The sequence below is a fragment of the Schistocerca serialis genome, chromosome 6 (assembly GCF_023864345.2).
Source record: "Schistocerca serialis cubense isolate TAMUIC-IGC-003099 chromosome 6, iqSchSeri2.2, whole genome shotgun sequence".
In the NCBI taxonomy this organism is placed as follows: domain Eukaryota; kingdom Metazoa; phylum Arthropoda; class Insecta; order Orthoptera; family Acrididae; genus Schistocerca; species Schistocerca serialis.
Window position 1 is genome coordinate 625758189 of NC_064643.1, and position 26109 is coordinate 625784297.

The following is a 26109-nucleotide window of genomic DNA, read 5'->3' on the forward strand; positions in this document are numbered from 1 at the left end:
CGAGGCCAGACTGGCCTCAGTAGCCAGTGACTGTGATCGTCTGTGTGAATGCATCATTTACCATAAGCTTACTTTTCACAGTCTTTTTTTGTTTTGCCTGTCTGTGACTCAGCATCACAGCTTAACAACTATCCTTTTCAAATTCTTTACTTGGAGTTCTGAACTACTCATATGAGCAGTCGAATTAGAAATGCATAGCTAGTAGCCATTACAACTTCCTTTTTTACTGATGACAGTGGTGATGAATCATGGTGTTGACTCCACAAGATGCTGTAAAATTGGAGAGTCATCCAGGTCTGTGACACCTTGACTATTACCCTTAACTCACAGGGATTGGTTTGAGCTGGATACACATATCTCACTTGATGGTGTAATCCTCAATAGAATTAAGGGCAGGTGATATGAAAGCCTATGCAAGTACCCAATTATCCATGGATTCTTACTAAAACTATTCTGACATAGTTTAGGAGTGGTACATTGTACTGTTGAGGGCACAAGTCACTTGTAGATTGCAATAGACAGACAAATGGCTTTACATGATCTGATAGTAGTTTGATGTATTGTTTGCTGTTGAGAGACAGTGGCAGACATATCAGGATCTTATTGCATGGTTCCTATTGGATAGTAATATGTATTGCTCTGCCTACTGTGCTTACCATTGTGTGCAGCAAATTGTCATTTGACAAGACTCTTCCCATGCTTTGAGTGCCCAATGGCAGTTTTATCATGTTATTTCTGTGTTATACAGTGAGCAGGGATACATGTGTGGGTCAGTGGCCCTGGATGGAATGGTTGCTAATCATTTGTTGTTGTTGTTGTGGTGGTGGTGGTGGTGGTGGTTGTGGTGCTCAGCATTGAACTGACAAGTGATTTTCTCAGACGTGCTAACTCTCCTGATGTAAGTGGGAGACTACCAATTTTTCCTTCTTCCTCCCGATCTCCCTGCCGTGAAGACTGATCTCCCGATTTTCAGAGCAGCTTATACTTTCCTTACTATTTAAAAATCCTTCGCCTTCGATAGAATGGTGGATGACACGGTATGGCTGCTACTTGTCTATGTTAACTTGGAAGATTTGTGCGGCGGCTGTCAGGAGCAGCAGTAGGCATAGCTCGCACTTCGTATCTACAAGGAAGTAAGGAACTTATCGTTGTTGCAGCATTTGGAGACAAATGAAAATCTTTCAACTAGTGCCAATTTCGCCCGCTTCTGGTTGCACCAGCGCAATTGTAAAGTTATCATGGACAAGGAGTAGTCGATAGTTATTCCAAGCGAAGTGATTAGCGTTGTTGTGTCTACAAGGCAGTGTTGCCAAGTTGGGGGATTTCCCCCTAAATTTAGGGGGAATTAAGCTGCCTAGGAGGAAGTTAGAGGGATAAATGTTTCAGGGGGAAATATATTTAGGGTTACTACCATCCCCTCCCCGCCCCTCTGCTCGACAGTTTCGTTCTTGACTCCCTTTTAACCCCCCCTCCCCCGCTCGCTTACCCAACGGTGTGGTAAATCATTTAGGGGAATTTGAAGTGCAATGTAAGGGGAAACGGTGCGCCATGGTTGGCATCATTGCTACAAGGGCATTGTCTAGAACGTAGGACCATTGTGTTCTTGGTTCTGCTGCGCGATTTGTGTACTCTGTAGCAGTTGTTGGCTGTGTATCTTGGAGATGTTGATTATTTTTCATGCAGAATCACAAAGAAATACAATGCAGTGTTCAGAAACGTGTATAAGGAAGAGTTTCCATGTTTAAGTGAATCGAGGAAGGACAAACTTTTGCATTTTCTAGTATATGTAGATGTGACTTTTCAGTGGCTCATGGTGGGAAATGAGACATTGGTAACATGTGCAAACTAAAAAACACAAGGAGAGTGTCCATTGTGTAGAACGGAACCAGAAACTTAACTTCTCATGTAAACCCCATAATGTAGATTCTGTGACGAATGCCGAGGCTTTATTTACCTCATTTATTGTAGAACGTAACTTGACTATAAACTGTGCCAACCACACTGGGCTTTTGTTTCGCAAAATGTTTCCCGATTCTGAAATTACGAAACGATATGGGTGCACCAGAACAAAAACAACCGCTATCCTTATGGAAATGTGCATCGAAGAAAAAGCGAAAATTATTACGCACTTGCCGTCGAATCCATTCGCTATTGCTACCGATAGTAGTAATAAAGCAGACTTTAAGTTATCCTATTATCGTATCGTTCTTCAGCCCTGAACTCCGTGAAATTCAAAATTGCCTACTCTCTGTGCCTAATTTAAAAGGGGATGCCATTGGAGCTAATATTGCTGATTTTCTACTTTCAGCTTTATGGGAATTCCGTATTCCATTAAAAAACTGTCTGGCTTTTGGTGCCAATAATGCTCCTGTAATGATAGGGCTAAAAAAGGGTGCGACAGGATGTTTGAAGCAAGAAATTGCTAACTTAATCGTTGTAGGCTGTTCTTGTCACCTAATGAATCTTACTGCTGAGAAGGGGGCGGCATGTTTGCCTTTAAATGTTGACGAAAATATTATTGAAATATTTTATTATTTGGAAAGGAGTGCAAAGAGGAAAGAAAAATTTAGAAAGTTTCAAACTTTATGTGACACAGAAATGAGGAAAATTCTGAAACATGCCTACACGATGGTTATCATTGAAAAGATGTTTAGATAGGATTTTGGAGCAGTGGGACCCTTTGGTTAGTTTGTTCAAGAGTGAAATTGTAAGTAAGGATTCTGAAGTGGAAACTTTGAAGAATGATAAAATTCCAAAACACACTCAAAATATAGATGTGTCTACTTCATATCACAAGTCCAAGCACTGTGATAAGATTTCGCCTCACTCCTCACTTGAAAGAAAAACCCAATCATCAGTTTTAAAGAAAACCATTGACACTGTGGACCATGCTTTATCACGTGAGTTTATGTTTCTGTCGTCAAATTTACATAGATCTTTATGCCTTTTCCTTTCAAGTTTTATGCCTATCTTTGAGAGCCCAAATGTAGCTCTTCAGTCAAGTGCTCCACATATCCACTTATTGAGGTCAGTTTTGGAAGAACTATTGAAGAATGTGATGGCAAGATTTGTGAGTCCACTCATTATTAAAACCTCTAGCTCTCTTTTTTATGTAGATTATCACACTCCACCAAATCAAAAGGATGATTGTGATCTGATGATAGGGAATTCTGCATTTGCTTTGGTGACCACTTTGAAACCTGAGGAAAATTTTATGTTCTTTAAGTCTGTAAGAAAATGTTTCTTGTCATCATGTGATTACATGATACACAAATTTCCATTCAAAGATGACGTTTTAATGCATGCAGAAGTTTCAAATCTTTCTACAATTGGCAAAGCATCATTTTCCAGCCTTAGATTTTTTTAAACAGATTTCCTTATATTCTGGTTAGTGAAAGTGAACACGTAGATACAGAAGTTGATATTCTCCACTCTCAGTTCTGTAACTTTCAGCTGGAAGAAACCAATGTAGCAGCAGAGAGAATTGATGTTCAGTGGGCCTTGGTAGGTCAGATGAAATCGGCTGATGGGGTTCTTCAATATGATAAACTTGCAAGGGGATGCTGGCTATTTTGTCAATTCCACATAGTAATGTGGAATGTGAGAGAATTTTTAGCTCAGTTACAAAGACCAAAACTCAGTTCAGGTCCATGCTTTCAGAAACGTCTTTGGAGAAATTTTTAATTGTAAAATCAGTTGAAAAAGGCAAGTGCTTTGAGCAGAAATTTAGTTCAGAGTTTTTGAAGAAGGCTAAGTCAGCTACGGGTGTGTGCTGAATAAGTAACTACCGTAATCAGACAAATGCAGACTGATAAAACTATTCAAATTATTTGCTAAGCCTAACATGTACATCCTGTATAAAATTGATTTAAGTTTCGGAAAAATGTCTTATGGATAAAAGATGCCATGCAAATATGGGTTGCATTATAAAATGAAAACATGTGATCATTTAACAGTGATTTATTCGTGCAAAAACTATGCTAATGTCAAAACAGAAATCTAATAGACGTTAATTTGCTTCCTTGGATCGTAATTTTGAACTGTAGTTCTCTCGAGAGTGCTTCAGTTGAATGCGTGTGAATCCAAAAAAAACTGCAGAGCTCATCATTCATGTTCTTCCGCATGTTGAATGATAAATTATACAGTCCAAAAGCTCAGGTATGTCCTTTATTTAGTATTTACATGTAAATAATACAGCAAATGTAAGTCAGTTGTTATAGGTATTGAATTATTGCAACTTTAATCGTCAGTGATGTGTTGTAATTCACAATAGTATACTGCTCAAATTCTCCTGATTTTTTCACTTTTGAAAGTTGGCATGTCTGTTTTCTGCATTGTGGCCCATCTGTCTACCACTACTGTCTGTAATTTATTATGACACCTGTCATCAGTATGTTTCCCACAGTTGACTCTGATAGTGGAGGTTTCCGCTGAATCAAGATACCGATGGTACCGTATTTACTCAAATCCTAGCTGCACCTGAAAAATGAGACTCGAAATCAAGGGGAAAAAAATTCCTGGATCAAAGCCACACCTGAAATTTGAGACTCGAAATTCAAGGGGAGAGAAGTTTTAGACCGCACCTTCAAATCAAAACAAACGTGGTCCACTGTAATATGAGACACAATTTAGGTCGAATGGATGAAGGTACAGCTACAGAAGTGTGGTTCCAGTCGTAAGCTTAGCAGTTAAGCTTTACCAGGTAGCCATTGCTTTGCATCAGGCACTCCGTCCGTATTTATACTGGTACCCTTCCTTTTTCACATGCTTCGTCTGGTTTGAATCGATTACTTATTTTGCTTTGATCTGGTAAGAGCCGTTCTCTTTGTTATAGGTGTTTTACATCACTCTAAGTTGAAAATGCATTATTGTACTGTGTCATGAATTTTTTGTCACTTCTGATAATGAGTGTTTGTGACCTGTCACCGCTAACAGCATGGCTTGCTTTTGTGCACGCTACCGCCACTTACAATAAAAAAAAAAGAGAGGAATTGTCTCATTAGTGAAACGATGGCAAGAGACTGCTATTTGTTGTTACTTACACTGCTGCTTCGATAATGATCAACAACCACCAAATAATAGACTGCGCATCATAGAAGCTGTTCTGAACGAGAGTTTAGCAAAAAATTTTCTCCGTTTGAAAATCTTTGCAGATGTCTCTTTAGTACATTTCATGCTGCCCAGAAATTAAGAGTCATCTTAGATTTAAAAATCTAGTCAGTCGCCGTGCTTCATTTCTGACTGTATCACTATTCAGCATAAGAATAATATGAATATAAACATGACATGATATATGTATTCTTCCGCGTTTGCTGTTGTCTCACTCTAGTTTCGTAGTTTATTGGGCAGACAGGATTTAAATGAGATAGCAGCAAACACGAAAGAATACACGGCATAATGTTTACATTTGTATTATTCTTATGCTGAAGAGAATACTGCATGTGATTCATGATTCATAAAAGTTTCTATTAGCAACCATTTCTTGTCACAGGTAGGAAAAAATTCAGAACATAGAGTTGGCAATATTGACATACATGCCAAACAGTCTTGCCAGTCGGATTTTCGTAGTAGATTTTTAGTGATGACTTCAAATGCAGAGTGTGTTGTTGTTGTCTTCAGTCCATAGATTGGTTTGATGCAGCTCTCCACACTTTTCTATCCTGTTCAATGCAGAGTAGCAACACTTATAAAATAAGAATGAAAATAACCTAGAAATTAAATGCTGAAATTTAAGACAAAATTTTATTAGGTGTGTATACATCTTACTCAAAATGCTTAAAATGTCAGTCATGATTCTGAGGTACTATCACTCGATTCTTTGTTGCTCATTTCTTCATACAGAGCATTGTACTCCATACCATGTAGTGCATTGGAAAGCGAACATTTTTTAAATGCTTGCTGCACAGTCTGATTTGGAACACACTTCCATGTATCATAAATCCACTGGCATACTTGTGACAAACTTGCGCATTTTATACGTCCTGTTGGTGTCAGTTGTCTGTCACTTTTCGAAAGCCAGTCTGTGTACATGCGTTTAAGCTTGTCCTTAAATGGTTTATTCAAACAGATGTCAAGTGGTTGCAGAATTGGCTTCATCCCGCCTGGAATTACTGCCAAATCCATTTTGCTTTCCTCTAATTTTCGTTTTACTGGAGGTGTTGTATGACCTGCATACACATCTATCAGACTGCGTAAACGAAGCATTGCGCCAGGACGACGATTCCACACACGCCTAATACATTCCAGCAACATGTCCTCCCAAAACCACCAAGTTTCGTTTGCTCGTACAATTACAGTTTTTGGAAACACTTCCGATTTCGGTAAAGTCTTTCGCATGAAAATTATGAATGAGGGTTATTTATGTCCATCTGCTGTTGCAAGCAAGTGTGATGGGCATCCACTGTTTTCCACCCCCTGATGTAAGAACACTTGTGCCTTTCTTTCCTTTGGTGTCAGCCTTGTAGTTTGACGGCATGTCAAAATATACGGGAGTTTGGTCAGCATTTCCTATGTGACCAAGAAGGTATTGCTTTTCTGTGCACCGCCTAATTATGAAGCGCTGAAATTCCACAAGTTTTTCTTCTTAATTTTTCGGCAGCTTCTTGCAACAGAAGTTCGCCTCCAAAGTGAAAAACCCCAGTGCTTCATAAACAGATCAATCCAGCTGCGACTGGCCTTAAAATTTTTGATTTTGGTTTTTGCTCTCTAGCAATTTCATGTGTCTTAATTCTTAAAATTTCGGCGTTCAGAGGCAAGAATTTCTGACGCTGTTTCTTAACAAATTCATTTAAAATCACATCTCGTATATGATGTCGACCACACTTTGGCCCACTAAATGCTTTCCTGCTACTTGAACATTCAAATAATTTGTCTCTGCTGTCACCATCGCCTGACGTTGCTCTCATCAATCCCATATCGCAGACCTGCAGCACGATTAGAACTTTGTTCCACAAAATAACTCCCCTCTTGAATTTGGCACTATAATGAAAGTGCTTCATTATGGTTCACTAACACCAACAAGCACTTCAGAAAATTCCACGAAGCAATAGGTGCCGCTACGTGAAATTTTAATGAGCCCAGTGTATCAACTCGTGCAACAATTCTAAAGCGTTGTGGATTTTTGGTATTTTTGTGTAAAGAAATTTATTTTTGTTGCCATGAATATTTGAAAGGCTGTTACATTAGAAGATGAACAATGCGGAATTTCTATTTGCTTCGTTGGATAATGTATGAAAATGTAGTTGTTGAAACTCGGGGCGGAGAAAAAAGCTCGTCTACCTTTTATTTTAATTTATTTACTGAGGCAGAGGTTTTGATGCCAGTATTTATCTTTATGCCTGCAAAGCATGCCTGTGTAGGACTACATATATTCAATGGCAGAAGTTAGTTGTGGCAGCACCTACGGACATTCTTCAGAACTTCTGCTTGATTTGCAATTGATTCTAAGCCGCCGGCGGTTTTTTGGATTACAAACACCGGAAAAAAAGTGCGGCTTAGATTCGAGTAAATACGGTGCACCCTTAACCTTGTGGAATGTGAAAAGCCTAGAGCTTGCATGGCCGTAGATTTGAGTGCCGCATATGTTGTCTACCCACAATCAAATGCACTGACATCATTCTGGCTGCCCGCCCTGTGCTTTACTGTCGTGTCATAGCTTGTACAAGCTCTAATACATTCCAAGACACGTGTTGCACTAAACTTTTACATTTGTCATGCCAACATTTGCGTTTCCAGTACAGTAGATATCTTCAGTTCATTTGCTCATGACTGAATATCTTTACTAATCATGTAACCATAACTAACACAAGTGTAAATTGTGTGGAAGTTCAGTAACAATCCATTATCAAACCTGAAGCTGGGAATGTTCTAGAATGTGCACTGGTTTTGGTAAAGATCACATGTTTGTTTATACAGTGCGTACCATTATAAAATCATAAATCAGGCCAATGTTTCAATTTTTTTTAATTGTGTGCATTTTGTAAACTGTGGTGTCTTTGAAGTAATCATGTATCTGTATTTTCAACAGGGTTTCAGATACCTTTTGAAGTATCTTGTGTTTTACATGTGGGCTTCATATTGGAAAGGCTGATGACACACAACTTTTAGACTGTTGTTGAAAAGGACTATTAAACCATCATTTACTTCCTAATAATTCTATTTTTAGCAATTAGTGTCCTTTTTTTGTTATCCTACTGTGGACTGTTCTTATCCCATTGAAATCTTTGAAATCCATTTTCTTCCAGGCTTCTGCGTGCCATGCAGTGACCCCCTTTAAATATATGTGTGTTCAGATTTTAAACTGGTCTTTTCTTGAAATTCTGAACTGCTGCATCTATAATTAAATTTTCTTCAGACATCACTGGGGCAGCTTATTGGATTTTGTTCCTACTGCAGAATATTGAATGACATTTTCTGTTCTGGTGTCTTGTGTTGTGGCATGATGTCATACTTCAGGGTGTGCTCTTTAGACTTGCAGTGCACCACACTACTCCAAACAGGGACACTGACTCACAGATGTTACACACCTCCAAGCAGGTACTGCAACTCGTAGTACGATCACCATCCCATCTTAAAGACATGCAGCATCCATCTGTATAATTGTCACATCCAAAACAGATACAAAAATACATAAAGATTCCTGCTTCTTAATCAGTAAATTATTATTTTGTTTCGATTCATCACTCTCCTGGAGCATTATGTAACACCACACCTTTGTGAATGTTATATTTTTCATATTGCGACCTCCTGCTGTCACTATGAAAAAGCTTAGGTGGCAGCATCAATAACTGTTTGTAGTTGGATTTTTGGAGGTGTGCCAAACAGATGAAATACCCAAGACCAATAATTAAACTAGCTATTGAGTCAGTATCAAAGAACAGTGTAATTACTTTCAGTTTTATTACAGTCATGCTTTGTATTGTTCTGGAGAAATGTTATGACTTAAAATAATCTGCAAGACAGGTTTTTGTTGATACCTGTGTTGGTTTGCTGCCACTAACCCATCAATTCAAATATCCCTGCATAACCGTCACCTTGTTGTGATGTGTTTTCCAAAAACATGATATACACAAAAATACCTAGTTGAATAAATTTGCGGTTTATGACAGTCATATGACAATATATAATTGTCTTTTATATTTATATCTTGCCATTGGTGGGGAGGCTTGTGTGCCTCAATGATACAGATAACTGTATTGTAGGTGCAACCACAATGGAGGGGTATCTGTTGAGAGGCCACACAAAGGCATGGGTTCTGAAGAGAAGCAGCAGCCTTTTCAGTAATTGCAGGGCAACAGTCTGGATGATTGTCTGATCTGGCCTTGTGACGTCAACCAAAATGGCATTGCTGTGCTGGTACTGCAAGGGGAAACTACAGTAGTAATTTTTCCCAAAAGCATGCAGATCTACTGCATGGTTAAATATCGACAGCATTCTCTTGGATAAAATATTCCAGAGGTACAATATTCCCCCATTCAGGTCTCCGGGGAGGACTACTCTGGAGGATGTCGTCATCAGGAGGAACAAAACTGGTGTGCTGTCGATCGGAGTGTGTAATGTTAGATCCCTTAACCGGGCAGGTAGGTTAGAAAATTTAAGGGAAATGGGTAGGTTGTAGTTAGATATTGTGGGAATTAATGAAGTTCGGTGCCGAGTGGTCAGATGAATACAGAGCTATAAATGCAAAATCAAATGGGTGTATTGTAGGAGTAGGTTTAATAATAATGAATAAAAAAAATTAGGAATGCAGGTAAACTACCATGAACAGCATAGTGAACACATTATTGTAGCCAAGATAGACATGAAGCCCACACCCACCACAGTAATGCAAATTTATATGCCTGCTGGCTCTGCTAATGATAAAGAGATTGAATAAGTGTATGATGAGATAAAAGAAATCATTCAGATAGTTAAGGGAGACAAAAATTTAATAGTGATGGGTGCCTGGAATTCAATGGTAGGAAAAGGAAGAGAACAAGAAGTAGAAGGCGAATATGGACTGGGGGAAGTAATGAAAGAGGAATCCACCTGGTAGAATTTTGCACAGATATCAATTTAATTATTGCCAACACCTGATTTACGAATCATGAAAGAAGGTTGTACACTTGGAAGAGAGCTGGAGACACCCGAAGGTTTCTTATTGATTATATAACAGGAAGACAGAGACTTCGGAACCAGATTTTAAATTGTAAGATATTTCCATGGGCATAAGTGAACTCTGACCACGAAGTATTGGTTATGAACTGTAAATTAAAACTGAAGAAATTGTAAAAGGGTAGGAAATTGAAGCAATGGATAAATTGAAAGATCCAGATGTTGTTAGGAATTTCAGAGGGTGCATTGGGCAATGACAAGAACAGGGGAAGGAATACAGTAGAAGATGAATGGGCAGCTTTGTGAGATGAATTAGCGAAAGCACCAGAGTATTAAACAGGTAAAAAGACAAAACCAAGTAGAAATCCTTGGACAATACAGGAGATATTGGATTTAATTGGTGAAAGTAGAAAGTATAAAAATGCAGCAAATGAAGCGGGTGAAAGAGAATACAAATGTCTAAAAGTGAGATTGACAGGAAGTGGAAAGTGGCTAAGCAAGAATGATTACAGGGCAAATTTGAGGATTTAGAAGCATATACCCCTAGGGGAAGGATATATACCCTCTACAGCAAAATTAGAGAGACCTTTGAAGAAAAGTAAAAAGCTATATGAACATCAAAAGGTCTTATGGAATACCAATTCTAAGCAAAGAAGGGAAAGCTGAAAGATGGAAGGAGTATATAGAAGGTCTATACAAGGGAGGTGAACTAGAAGGCAACATTATATAAACAGAAGAGGACATATATTGAGATGAGATGGGAACATGATGCTGCGAGAAGAATTTGACAGAACACTGAAAGACCTAAGTTGAAACAAGGCTCCAGGAGTAGGTGACATGTCATCAGAACTACTTATAGCTTTGGAAGAGCCAGCCATGACAAAACTCTTCATCTGGTGTGCAAGATGTATGAGACAGGTGACACACTCTGAGTTTGGAAGAACATAATATTTCCAATTTCAAAGAAATCGGGTGCTGATAGGTGTGAATATTACCAAACTATCAGTTTAATAGGTCATCGTTGCAAAATGGTGACATGAATTATTTACAGAAGAATGGAAAACCTGGTAGAAGCTCATCAGGGAAGATCAGTTTGGATTCCGGAGAAATGTAGGAGCACTCGAAGCAGTACTGTCCCTATGACTTCCCTCAGAAGACAGATTAAGGAAAAACAAACCTACATTTATAGCATTTGTGCACTTAGAGAAAGCTTTTGACAATGTTGACTGGAATACTCTCGAAATTCTGAATATAACATGTAAAATACAGGGAACGAAAGTCTATTTACAACTTGTACAGAGAACAGACAGCAGTTATAAAGAGTCGAGGGACATGAGAGGGAAGCAGTGGTTGAGAAGGGAGCAAGACAGTGTTGTAGCATACCCTCAATGTTATTCATTCTGTACACTGAGCAAGCAGTAAAGTAAACAAAAGAAAAATTTGGTCTGCGAATTAAGGTTAAAGGAGAAGAAATAAAAACTTGGAGACTTGGCGATGACATTGTGATTCTGTCAGAGACGGCAAAGGACTTGAAAGAGCAGTTGAACAGAAAGGACAGTGTCTTGAGAGGAGGCTATAAGATAAACATCAACAAAAGCAAAACAAGGATAATGGAATGTAGTCTAATTAAACCAGGTGGTGCTGAGGGAATTAGATTGGGAACAAGACACTTAAAGTAGTAGATGAGTTTTGCTGTTTCAGCAGCAGAATAATTAATGATGGCTGAAGTAGAGAGGATATAAAATGTAGACTAACAATGGCAAGAAAAGCGTTTCGGAGAGGAGAAGTTTGTTAACAACAAATATGGATTTGAGTGTCAAGAAGTATTTTCTGAAAGTTTTGGTATGGAGTGTAGCCATGTATGGAAGTGAAACACGGATGGTAAACATTTTAGACAAAAAGAGAATAGAAGCTTTTGAAATGTGGCGTTACAGAAGATTGCTGAGTATTAGATGGGTAGATCGTGTAACGAACGAGATTCTGAATAGAATTGGGCAGAAAAGAAATTTGTGGCACAGCCTGACTAGGAGAAGGGATAGGTTGATAGGTCACATTCAGAGACCTCATGGGATCATCAGTTTAGTACTGGAGGGATATTGGAGGGGGGTGGGGTAAAAATCATAGGAGGAGATCAAGAGATTAATACAGTAAGCAGATTCAGAAGGATCTAGATTGTAATAGTTATTTGGAGATGATGAGGCTTGCACAGCATAGAGAAGCATGGAGAGCTGCATCAAACCAGCCTTAGGACTGAAGTACGCAACAAAAACAATTGCCTTATACAATCGTTTTTGTAGATACATGTTCACTTAAATTTCATATTTACTGATGCTAGCGTTTTGCAATCCGAAAGTGCATTGTTGCTGTATGTTGAACAAAGGCTTTTATCATCAGTTTGGCACCCTCTTGTTTTTTTTCTGGATGTTTTTTGTCTCCTTGCTTTTCAAAAAAAGTGTATTCACTGTAATTAGCTGGATTTTGTGAAAAAAAAACCCTAAGTGTGTCTTCTGTGATCTGGTAACTTACTTTTTTCAGTCTTTTCAATTGTAACAAACCAGACTTCTTATAGGTCCAGTCTGACTTTGCCCAGGTCAGACTGTTAACCCATTTCCAGGAGAGGGATGGCAGGTTGGGAGCAGTCCACATGTGCAAATAAAAGGGTCCAGTCCAAGGCATTCCTCTCATATGCAGGCAATATTTCATCAAAATTAACCAGAATCTTAAGTAAATGTCATGTCAAAGTAATCTTCCACTCACCTACAAAGACTAGGGCTCTTTGCGGTTCAGTAAAGAATGACCTGGGATTGTGAGTGGCTGAACAAAATACTTTGTCAGTGTGGCAAAACCTACATTGGTCAGACAACGCGCACAGTGCATGGAAGGTGCAGTGAAAATGATCGCCACGCTTCTCACCTTTCATAATTCATTAAGTCAGCCATAGCCGAGCATTGCATTTCCATGGGACATTCCTGGATTATTCTTCCACAGAAATCTTGTCCTTAATGAAATCTTTCTGGGATTCAGTTATTAAGGAATCGGTGTAATATGTTTGGTGGAAGATCTGATTAATCGTGATGGCAGTTTTCAACTGTATAAGGTGTGGGACCTGGTGATTTCTTTAATATCTTCAGAAAGAAAATATTTTATGACTAAGGACATGTCTAACAACAGTCATCTGAATTTTAACTCTCTGAGCCCACATTCTGACAGAGTGCATGTAGTATCACCATTACACTTGTGTCTGTGAGCCATAGATAGACAAGTCTTCCAGGATGGTGCAAAACTCAACAGAAGTTGCTTGTGTAGCAGCTGCCTTTGTGCATGTATCGCCATGCCAGTCATTGGTATGAAGTTAGCAATGTGAACTAGCAATCTCCGGTAAAAAACACTTGCCTGAAAATGGGTAGATGGTTGTCAGCGGAAATATCGTGCCAAGAAGTTGTCATCTGGCCGCAATTCCGAAACTTTATGGAATATTTCGATAGTACTAATGTAAAAATAACAAACTGTGGTTGTACATTTCTTGCGAAGTGTTCATGTCATTAATACAGTGACCCATTTGTGGTAAAGTTGATGTGAAGAACCCCATTTCAGTTTTTCAGGAATTCAGTATGGTTAACATTCCTTAGGGTACACTGCAGTACAGTCACTGTAATCTTACATTCACCATTCTAAGATGCTCAATAAAATGACACTGTGTAGGTGTACAATTCAAGGAAGAATGGATTATTTGTCTACATATATTCTCTTTTTCTAATTGTTTGCACTTTTTGTGGTCAGATATTAGGAATTTTTTATTTATTTGAACAAGTGTCAGTTTATTTGAAGGTGTTTCATCAATTTTTTTGATACCTGATGGTTGTAATTAAACTGATGCAGTGTGGACTGTATACATCGTAGAATGGTGAAATATTGTAGTTGTGTTCCTTAATCGGTGCCCTTGCGGAGTATGTTGAAAAAATAATAGTTCCACTTCCTCCCACCAGGTGAAAATATGGCACTGTAAGCAGTCAGAATGTGGTGTGGATGCAGGAAAAGGAGAGGAACAAACAAACACATGATAAGGGTAGGTCTGGCATGTTTATTAGAATAAGTTCACAGTGTTCAGTATGGTCTCTCTACTCAGCAACATGCTGTATCTGTAACACGGCAATGGTCGTCAGTTACTCGCAGCATATCTGGTGTAATCAGAGTGACGTGTCATTGTAAGCTCCACTTCAGATCAAGGAAAGTCTGGATACATGCCTGATAGACACGATCTTTCAGGTAGCCCCACAATTGGAAGTCACATGGATTTAGGTTGTAGGATCTGGAAGGCCGCACATCTTGAAATTACGTAGAGGTGATGTGGTCATTACTAGATGTTTCTCAAAGCAGATCCTTGACCTTGCAACTGATATGTGATCTTGGCCCATATTGTTTAAAAATAATGGTGTTGACACAGTTGAATTCGTGCAAAGCTGGAATGACATGTTGCACGAGGACGTCCTTATAATGTGCAGATGTTACTGTACGCCTAGAGCCTCACAAGGTGTCATCTCCTTGAAGCAAATTGGACCGATAATAAAGAAGCTTGTGAATCCACACCGCACCACACAGTCACAGAAGCAGAGTGCAGTGGATGTTCCTGCACAACATGTGGCAGAGTAGAACCCAGTAGGGAGCAGTTATCTTCGTTCACGTCACCTATTTTGGGGTTTTTATTTGCTGCACATTCTGAATCTTTTGGGGATAGCAGTGTAAAATGTGGTGAAAAATCTTTTGCACAGTTCACCAGAGGAGAGACGATTCCTATGACATAACTCGAGCACTGGCTGCAGAATTTTAGGCATGTGCTGCATGGTCAGCTATAGCTACAACTGCCATGGGAATGGATACCTCTCTTTCCCTACAGCACCATCTTATTCGTCTGTTTCTTCAAATTTCTTGATCATAGTCTGTAGCCTGTTGATTGACATGGGCCTCTTTACAGCTGTTTGTGTCAGCAATATTACTGCAATGCAGAACTGCTATTGCTGCCATTCTGATAAAACTACTTTACCAGCAGGGCACAGTCTTCAATAGCCATTGCATTTCTTGTGGAAAACTTCAACCATCTTAAGCCTTTACACCAACAGTCACTTCACAAGAGAAATCAACATGCATCACCAAGTGACAAACAGGATACTTACGTCAAAACAGGAAACATTCCACATTCTGACTGCTTACAACACCATATTTTCACCTTGTGGCAGAAAATGGAATTATTATTTTTTCAGCACACTCTGCGAGCGCACTGATTAATGAACATACCTATAATGTTTCAGTGTCCTGCGATGTATAAGCCCACACTGCAGCAGTTGGAACACCGTCAGTTTAATTGTACCCACCCTGTATATTACAATAAAAATGCTTGGGAAGAAAGTACTATCATATAATTAGGAACCAAATTCAGCAGTTTATTGTAATTTACAGTATTTATCTTTTCTTCTGCACACTATCATTCAGTCTGAAGATACATTTGGAACAACAACAGTTCACCTGCCATGGTTCCAATATGGTAGTTGGAAATATTCCCTCTAGAAGTAAGTTTATGAGTTTTGCTAATTAGAGATTAATTTATAGGTGGCATAACATAATGACACACACATTTTTTGGGTGTTTCTTTGTTCACTTCATTTAAAATCTAGTGTGTTATGACTGTTAATTTATAAATATATTAGCAAATAATTAATTCCTTGGTATTTTTAATAATGTACTAATGTTGGGTGCCATGAAACACTAATAGTTTTATCCTTGTGGGCATTTACTACTGTATTTGAGTTTTAAATGTTGTTTCCCCGGTTTGTGTTAATTGTGTGTGGTGCCTGCCCCATGCTTGCCTCTCCCTGGTGCTACATCAGCAATACTGCCGGTGATTGCAGTCCATCTCCTGCAACTATCGGAATAACAAAACCAATGGATGAGAAGGACCGGGAAGCAAATGAAGAACAGGCAAAAGCAGTTATTGCTGTAGATCAGTCTCTGCCGACTACTACAGTTCAGATAAGGCTGGCAGATGGATCACGACTTGTTGGGCAGTTCAACCACTCTCACACAATTGGTGATGTGCGGAGATATATCATCACGTATCCTTTACCAATGATCCTCTGTTATTTGATTTCTTGTTTCAGTAGACTGCTTTGTGGAATATAATTTGTATTGTGCCAGCCAACTTTTCTAAGTTTGTTTTACAGGATAATCTGGTATAAGAAAAGAGCAGTAGAAATAGACAAAGTAGATTTTTGTAACTTTGAGTGCTTGCTGCAAATCCCCTGGACCTCAGCTTTATCAAAGACAACAGGCTTACTTTAGGAGAAAAATAGCAGTTAAAAACCAGATATATGTGGACAAAGTTCTAAATATTACCGTGCTCAGTACAAAGTCACACTCTAACACAACATTTTATCAGGTGATCTAGACCCACATGTGTGGATAGATTTTTGTACTTTATGTTAAGATTTTTTCTGTATATTCACTGATGCGGTAAGTGAAGATAATTTGTTACTACGATTGCACAAGCTTTTATTAATCATCTTCACATTCTCTGTAGTAGCGAAATAATAATATTTTTAGTTTCTTCCATGAAAGCCAGATCTTAAATTTTTTCGGTGCCTTTGTTAGATTGTGTGACAGTTTTCATTTTTCAGCATTTCTGTTATTCTCTCTCACCACAGCAAGAAGTTTTTAATCTTTCACACCATCCGTTGTTAACGGACAATTTATCATATCATTTCAGCCTGGTATAGAACCCCCACACTTGCCCAGCATTGTAGGACCAGTCAGTTGTTGTACTATCAGTCTCTTTCATGGATAAATAGTAGCTTTTCATCCAACAAATAAATTAAAAAAACACATTCTCTTTACTTACAAGTGAGCCTCTGTGACACTTTGTCTTCATACTTCACATTAATCTCAGATAGTTATATGACAGAACTAGCCAGCTGTTACTCATTAATTGTGGCTATTAAATGTATGCTCAATAATTTTTAAACTTCCTATGAGGGACACACACACACACACACACACACACACACACACACACACACACATTCACAAAAACCTACAGGGTAGTTCCTGTTGCCCTAAAATTGTGAAGTTTGTTAAAAAGCAAGGCTTCTCAGTACAAGTAAAGGAAAAAATCCAGCAGTTGTTAATTTGTAATTATATCACACAAAAAATATTTTTTTTTCGTCATTCTCGAAAGTGTTTTAATTCCTGGGACAGATATTTCACCACTATTGGTAATGATAACAAGCAAAAATTATTGAGATTTTCGATTCCCAGGATTGGTGACTACCTGTATAAGTAATTAATTTTTTATGGAACCCTTTGTAATGGATCTGGGAGATGTGTTATTTTCTACCGGATTTGTCGATACCAAATTGTAAATGTTTTCGTATATTTTTGTCAGAATTTTTTTATTGTAATTTGCCTTATTATATGCTAATTTACTTATATTTTTGAGAGTGAAAGCATATAGATTACTAATAGTAAATGTGACGAAGAATATCAAAGAGACTGATTACAAGTGGAAGCTTGTGTGTTGTGTAAAATGTCTTTGATGCTGGAGTCGTCTTTGACTATAGTCAGTTGGCAGTGAACTCTTGGTGTGTGTTGACGGTAAAACAATGTGCAGGTCGCCGTTATAAATATTTGTTAGTGAACAGAAAAAATGAATTATGTTACTATTTTTTTTATATAAACTTTAAGAAGAAACCACATTTGAAGAAATGGTATTTGAAGCACCAAAAATGAGGCAAACGCATTGATCCAGGTCATTTCTGCAGCCGACGAAACTGCATTGTGGAATCATACTTCCACTAGACAACTGAAGCCAAGACAAATATCGCCTTGTAAACATTTTACGGAAAAGGTACTGTTACGAAATATGCCAAATTTAAGTAAATAAAAATAGTGAGCATACTTCACCTTGTTCTGAGAGTCCTACACTCACTTATCAAGATTTATTATTGATGATGATGATGATGATGAAGTCCCATACTCCTTTACAGAGGGTAGGGGAATGACGCTGGAGACCCAAGCCGCCGTACCAGGCAAGGTCCTAGTGGAGGTGGTTTGCCATTGCCTTCCCCCGACCATAATGGGGATGAATGGTGATGATTTATTATTATTATTATCGTTCTCATTAATTATGTAGTCACTTCTTAATATTGTTATTGAGCTGTTATTGGTGCCCCCAATCCAGCCCTCCCCATCCCAAAGAAACAAACTATTTTATGCAAAACAAACTTATCCAGCATACAACTTACAATGCTTACCTGCTATTAAACAGGTAGTTTCTAATCATTTCTTTTTCATACTTGCTAAGCAAAAGTATCTTTCTACCTTTCTTAGCTTTTCATTCAACACCAGTCATCAGTTATGATAAATAGCCCTTCAGCTTCTGTTTCCTCTCGCTATAGTCACCAACTAAAAAGTTTGGGCTGGTTTATTACCAGCAGAACCAACTCCTGCAGAACATATTTCTGGAAAATATGTTGGAGTGGATGATAGAAACATTTCTCGTCTTCACCCCAGTTATACTACATTTTGACTCTGCATTTATTGTGTTAAGACATTTGTTTTTCGTGGCAATAAGCACCCACCAAAATTGGTGTGCAGAGTAATGGTGAAGTAATATTCTATACAGAATTTAATATTTCACTGTTATTTATTTCACACTGCAGCCAGTTTACTGCCTCAAGTATTACACATGTTGTTTTGTTACTTTTAATGAGCAAAAGTATGTTTTGGACCTTACCCTGAAACTTTCAGTGATGTTACTTTCCTCACAACTGTCCCTATGATATACTAACATAGGGTAACATAGGTCAAGAGTCAGCAAGTAACGTAGTTGTGCAATTGATATAACCGAGTAATAATGTAGATACCACCAGAAGAACCTTCTCAGATTGTTTTATTCGTTAAAATGGTGACCTTGGATGAAATACTTTGTTTTAATTTTTTTTTTACTTGCATTTAATAGTGCTTTCCCCACAGTAAAGAGTTCTGCTGGGTGATATTTGTATGGGGACAATTTCTTCTCATTCTGTCTGTCTTGCAACAATTTGCAATCAGTTTCAGCTGACTCTCAAGAGACTTGAGGAATGAGTAAATAATACTGATTTCTTGTTTTCTACAGAGAAAACTAAGTTCATATATTTTGATCTTTTCCTTTGTACTTTACAATCCCATTCCTTACATTTCTGCCACACATGAAGTACCTATAAGGGGCAAACAACGAAAATGAGACAGATGGAAAAAAGCAAGCAAACTGTTTCTTATTTCAAAATAATTGCCATAACTGCTAATACATTTATCCTACCCATGAGATGCTCAATGTCTTTGTGCAAAAAAGTTTACAGTTGCCTATGGAACCATAATTGTATGCAGGCATGTGCACCTCTTAATCAGAACAAAATCAATAGCTGTGAATGTCTTTCTTTAGGACACCAAAAATATGGAAACGACATGGGAAGAGATTGGGACTGTATGGGGGACATGTAAAGACTCCCCAGTGAAACTTCTGCAGCATAGTTGAAACAGCCTTGGCAGTGCGGTTTCCGCTGTTGTGGGGTTGAACCATACCATGTGTTTGCTAGCCAAAACTGGACTGTCCATTTAAAATTATTGTGATTGTGTCAGAGAATAAATTATTTTTGAAACAATCACTGTGCACCTCCGCATCAGCTAAAATGTAGTGGTGGAATAATTAAACAAAAATCTATTCTGATAGTGAAAGCTACTAATCCTAGCTGTTTCAAGAATATCAGATAATATTTTGTCGATATAATGGATAGATAAAAAATCTAGCCAGTGGCTCCTTCTTCTGGCAGAAGAGTTGAGGGGGAAGGAAGAGGGGCGAAGGAAAAGGACCAGAGAGATTTAGAGAAAGGGTGCAGTTCACAAAAGTCAACCAAAACCCCCTGTCAGGGGAGACTTACTGGATGGGATGAGAAGGAAAGACCATTCTGACCAGTAAGTCTCCTCTGACAGGGGTTCTGGGTGACTTTTCTGAACTTTGCTCCTTTACCTAAATCTCTCCAGTCCTTTCCCTTCACCCCTCTTGCTCCTCCTTCAACTATTATATCAGAAGAAGGAGCCACTAGCTCGGAAAGCTTGTAAAAGTTAAACCTTTGTGTGTGTGTGTGTGTGTGGGGGGGGGGGGGGGGGGGGGTCGTCCTGTGTCCTGTCCCGCCCTCTCTCCCCCTATGTTGCCACTTAGTGAGAAGATTTTTATCTATCCATTTACATTATATTGTCAGTTATTCATTATTTTCATTGTTATAGAATATATATTTTGTTTTACTGCTCCAACAAAAAGATTTGGGTGACTACAGAATTGTTCAAGAAGGGGCTGCTAAGTTTGGGCAAAGATGTGAAAAATCTTGCTTTTTCTGGACAGTTATGCAGTTTAGAGTAACCCATCACCTCTGGATAATATTAAACTTCAGACCACAAAGAAGTGATTGTGTTGGATAGCATTGAAGGAGGTCAGATGCCTGTTCTGGCAATGATAAAGAATGGAAGAATGTTACCCTGGTGCCGATTTTGAACTGTTTCAAAAAAACGTGGATTTGTCAAGGTGTCCCATAATAACTGAAGCTTTTTTCCTGGTTTTGGAGTGACATTTGAGGAGTTCGTGCATTTTGATGGTCATGTTGCCCTATGGTGCAGTGCCTTGACTGACTAAATTTTGGCTTTTCTGGGAGACAAGAATGAAGTTAAAGAAGCAGATCCAACTCCATTTGTGACAGTCATCATTGGAAAAGTTGCACATATAAACCCTTGGAATGGAAGTAGACGGTGATGTATTTTCAGTTATCTAAAAACAAAGATGATGTGACTTACCAAACAAAAGCGCTGGCAGGTTGATAGACACACAAACATATACACAAAATTCAAGCTTTCGCAACCAACGGTTGCTTCATCAGGAAAGAGGGAAGGAGAGGGAAAGACGAAAGAATGTGGGTTTTAAGGGAGAGGGTAAGGAGTCATTCCAATCCCGGGAGCGGAAAGACTTACCTTAGGGGGGAAAAAAGGACAGGTATACACTCGCGCACACACACACATATCCACCCGCACGTACACAGACACAAGCAGACATTTGTAAAGGCAAAGAGTTGGGGTCGAGGCGGAAGTAAAGAGGCAAAGATGATGTTGAAAGACAGGTGAGGTATGAGCGGCGGCAACTTGAAATTAGCGGAGGTTGAGGCCTGGTGGATAACGAGAAGAGAGGATATACTGAAGGGCAAGTTCCCATCTCCGGAGTTCTGACAGGTTGGTGTTACCCTTAAAACCCACATCCTTTCGTCTTTCCCTCTTTCCTGATGAAGCAACCGTTTGTTGTGAAAGCTTGAATTTTGTGTGTCTATCGACCTGCCAGCGCTTTTGTTTGGTAAGTCTCATCATCTTTGTTTTTAGATATATTTTTCCCACCAAATGTCTGCTTGTGTCTGTGTATGTGCGGATGGATATGTGTGTGTGTGTGTGCGAGTGTATACCTGTCCTTTTTTCCCCCTAAGGTAAGTCTTTCCGCTCCCGGGATTGGAATGACTCCTTACCCTCTCCCTTAAAACCCACATCCTTTCATCTTTCCCTCTTATATAAATTGTTTACTTTTGGAAATTTTATTTGCCTTCCATTTGCAAAATGAAAACAAATGTTAATATGAATGGTAAAAATACTTTTTCTCATTTCTCCTTGACCAAACTTCATTCAAATCATTGATCTTTTTCTGATAGCCCTTTAACTTTCAGTTAGTGGAAGTCGACTGTTTTTACTTTGTATGCTAATAATTGTTTGCCTTAACCTGTGTATCTAGAGCTCGTCCTCAGTATGAGCATCAAGTTTTTTCTCTCCTGACAACGTTTCCTAGTAAGCAGTTGGATGACAATGCAGTCACACTCAAGCAAGCAGGAATACTGAATGCAGCCATACTCCAAAGGTTAACATAAGCTGATGACAAGAAAGCAACTGTTTCAAATGTGATAGCAGAGAAAAGTGACTCTTGTATGATTGCAGTGTGTTCTGTTTCTGCTATTTTTGTGTTACAAAACTGATGTAACATAATTTTGTGTGAAGCTGCCTGTGATTCATTTTATGTCACAAAAGTATATAAAAATTAATAAAATGTTATGACAATACTCATAAAATAAGGAAATTAACTGGAGAATCCTCAGCCCAACATTTGAAAACTCAGTTGAAAAAAGATAAATACAAATTTCTTAAAAAACTAGTTGAATCAGATTACAGAACAATTAACTGGTGTGAAAAATGTCTTACCACATTACTTAGAATATGCAATTCTACATAGTTCATAGTTGTTGTTCTTGTTCTTTTACATTACTCACTGGAGTGATTTGTCTGATGTGAAAAGTAATTTTGGTGGATGATGCTCTTCAGTTTCATTGATGAAGCAGCACGTCCCATTAAACTGTTGACTGCTGGAAACTGGAATGCAGTGATAAACTTACACCAAACTTATGTTAAGTAAGTTGGGTTATTACATTGCTTCAGACCTGTCTATAAGACAATCATACAAAAAAAAAAAAAAACTTCAAGGCAATTTATCTGCTTCCGTATGATATAGTAAAAGAATGTTATATCAAATATGCTGAATTACAATTACAGTCAGCTCATCAAAAAATATTTGTATGTTTATTAATAAACTTCTGTGACCTTTTCGTTTATCTGTGCTGTAAGCAAGAGAGAAGGTAATGTGTCTTCTTATTGCTTATAAATAAACTGCTTTTATGTCACAGTAATTTGTTCTATACAGGTGCAAATATTCATGACATCTTGGATCAAATCACTTTTGAGTAAAGTTTTGTAGTTTGGTTTCTTTGTGCCCCATAGATTAGTAATATCCTTACATTTACTCATAACTGTTGTAGTGCTCATACCCTGGTTTTAACAACTTACTTCTACACATTTTGTTATTTTCTGTGTAAACTGAAAGTATCAAAAATTTCACTGGGTACAAGATGAAAATCCACAAAAGCAAAACAAGGATAATGGAATGTATTCAAATTAATAAGGTGATGTTGGGGGAACTACTCTATGGAGTGAGACACTGAAGGTACCTGAGTTTTTCTGTTTGGACAGCAAAATAACTGACAATGACAGAAGTAATGAGAATAAATAGTAAGAAAAGAATTACTGAAAGAGAGAAAATTGTTAGCAGAATGCAAATGGAACTCTCTTCGAAAGGTATTTGGAGTATAGCCTTATATGAAAGTGAAACATCAATGTCAATGGGCAGATTGAATAGCTAATGAGATGGTAGAAAATCCAATTGGAAAAAGAAATTTCTGGCCAAATTGACTAAAAGGAGGACTGTCGATAGGATGCACTGCGAGGCAATGTCAGTTTGGTAACGAAAAGAACTGGATGGACTAAGGGGGAAGGGGTTGAGATTGCAGAGGGAGATCTTGACTACAGTAAGGATGTAGGTTGCAGTAGCTGTGCAGAGATGAAGAGGCTTGCACAGAATGGGCTAGCTTGTGGAACTGTGTCAAATGAGTCTTTGGACTAAAGACAGCAATAACACTCGTGTACTGTTTGTGCAATGTTACAACATTTAGTAATAGATTTGGTCATGACATGGTGCAGTATCATACATCAAGCATTGCACAGTGTGACATTCAGTATAAGTTCTACATACTCATCCTGAAAATTTAGTAGTGAAAAACACCCACATCCCTGGTGCCAGTGCTGGTTAGCAGTGTATTCGCCCCTTTTATTCCCTAAATGATTCTTGTGGAACTGGCAGATTGAAATTACCACAGAAATTCTGAATCTCATTTTAGTTTCTGCAATAGTTCACTGTTGTTTTCTCTCCCACAACAACTATCCCTGGATTTACGTTAGGACTGAAGAATAGATACTGCATGCGTGTGTTGAATTGTGGTATGGTTGCATCTTTTTGGACACTGCCATCTCACCACAGGAACTGGAAGCATGTAAGTCTGAACATGTTCAGTGGTTTCCAGGTGAACAAAGATGGCAAGGAAGAGCCAACACCACTGCTGAAGTGTGGTTCTTGCCCTCTTAACATGATAAAATCTCTAGCACAAAATGGAATGGTGACGTTTGATGAAACAATTATTGAGAATGCTCCTCTACTGAGGAACACACAGTTGCTTGTGTTGAATAAATAACTTACCAGTGTGTTAACTGATAGCAGATTAAGATGCATGTAAATTTAAGGTGGGCTGTAAGGATGAGGGCACAGTGCTGGTGACTACACACACTCCACCACTATAAGCCTATCACTGGTTTCTACTTACTTTTAAGAAACTGCAGCACAGTGCACATAGGTGTTCCAAAAATGAATTCATTTGAGTTCCGCATAATTGTAGGAAATAAATATCAAGATCGACTTTGTGTATTTTCTTTTGTTAATTTTTTTTAAATCCCAGAAAAAATTATAGCCCATTAAAAAGCAAATACAATAGTACTATTTTTATTCAGACCATCTTAAAGGATGACTTGGCACCATATGGCTCAATCAGTACAAACAGCCAAGAAGGCTGAAATCCTGGTTCACCTGTATATGAATTTGGATTACTTATTTTATATGATGATACTGACAATTTAGATATCAGTGTGCTGTATATATGCTATGTCAATATTGCTAGCCAATGGCACCTAATGCACAGGATGAAGGTGCAATTGACTAGAATGTCAAGATCCTGCAAAGACGTGGCAAAAAAATTTAATTTCATGGGTCATATAAATTTTTAAACTTTTTGCAGCAGCAGCTATGATATTAAATCCATTATTCATGTTTTGTAATAACAGTCTGGAAAACTGTCGGTATCACTGAATGTTTGATGTGATAGGAGGGGCTGCATACTTCTTTTTTGAACTTCAGTCCTTGAAATTTAATCAACACAGCAAAGACACAGCAGTATGTACTTGAGGTTAGACAACAAACTGCCTACCTGGACAGACAGATAGATATTCAGCAACACGCACTGCTTCCACAAACTGCCTCCATTCCTTCCTGTTTTGTGCCCGGTTCCACCAGGTGTCTTCAATTCCCAGAGCTGCTAGGTGCAACGCCAGGTCGTCCATCTAGCACTGCCTTGGTTGTCCAATGGGGCGTTTGGTTTTTGGTTTCCCCGCAAGTGCCATCTTCGCCTGTCTTCCATCTGGCATATGGGCTACATGGCCCACCCATTTGTTACGAAAAATAAACTTGCCTACCTGAACAGCTGATGCAAATTTGCTGTGACATAGAGTCTGTATCAGAATCAAGGTTTCCAGCACTTTCTCTGATGGGCTTTTACTTTGTTCAGTAACAAGGGTCAAATCCACATTAGCCTTACAAAAATTTTTCCCAGGCCAGTTACATTTTACCAGTTCTGTAAACTGACATTTTCATGTAGATATGTATTGAAAGAGTGATAGATTCCTGGAAACAATTTTGCAACTTGTTTGAACAGTTAATGATAGTTAACCTTTTCAAATATTTTTTATTATGTATACTGTAAGTGGACATAAAATTAAGAGAAAAGCTGGTATTTTGAAAAATGCTGGCTCCTTCCTCAGTCATATTCAGCAACTCCCTTGTATCTACTATTGTCTGCTTACATTCTTGTGACTATATGGACAAATGCGAGAATAGAATCCTCTTTACAATGAACAATTACCTGCCATACTCTTAACTGGAAGCTTTTGAGCCTGGAATGTAGGAAAAAATGGGTTTTAGGAACGTTACAGCTTCAGTAGGAAAAGAAATGCCGTCATAGCAAATGCTTATTTGCAGCTCCACACTTATTTAATTTTCTCAGCAGAGTTCAGTCGGATAGCTGAACAGCTCCTTGATGTCAGTGCCCAGGACTAGAGGGTAGGCATTTTTTCTCCATTCATCAGTTGTGCCCATAAATATATCTGAATTTGCTGAGGAGTTGAGGACTGAATTTATACTTAAACTTGAGCAGTATCTTTGGAAAGGGAGCCTGTACTTTTGCAGCAGGTTTACAGTCA

The 26109-nt window shown here is 38.4% G+C and overlaps 1 protein-coding gene across 2 annotated transcripts in view; it reads left to right on the plus strand.

Annotated features, from left to right (window-relative positions):
- Positions 1–24496, plus strand: part of LOC126484603 (NSFL1 cofactor p47) — a 56791-nt gene extending 32295 nt beyond the window's left edge. Inside the window, exons 7-8 of one of the 2 annotated variants that reach the window (XM_050108170.1) lie at positions 15996–16199; positions 21938–24496. In XM_050108170.1, coding sequence (XP_049964127.1) covers positions 15996–16199; positions 21938–22070 — 337 coding nt within the window. In that variant the 3' untranslated portion in view covers positions 22071–24496. Of the gene's footprint in view, positions 1–15974; positions 16200–21937 lie in introns of both variants that reach the window. The other variant, XM_050108169.1, reaches the window with a different exon arrangement.
- The last annotated feature ends 1613 nt before the right edge of the window (positions 24497–26109 follow it).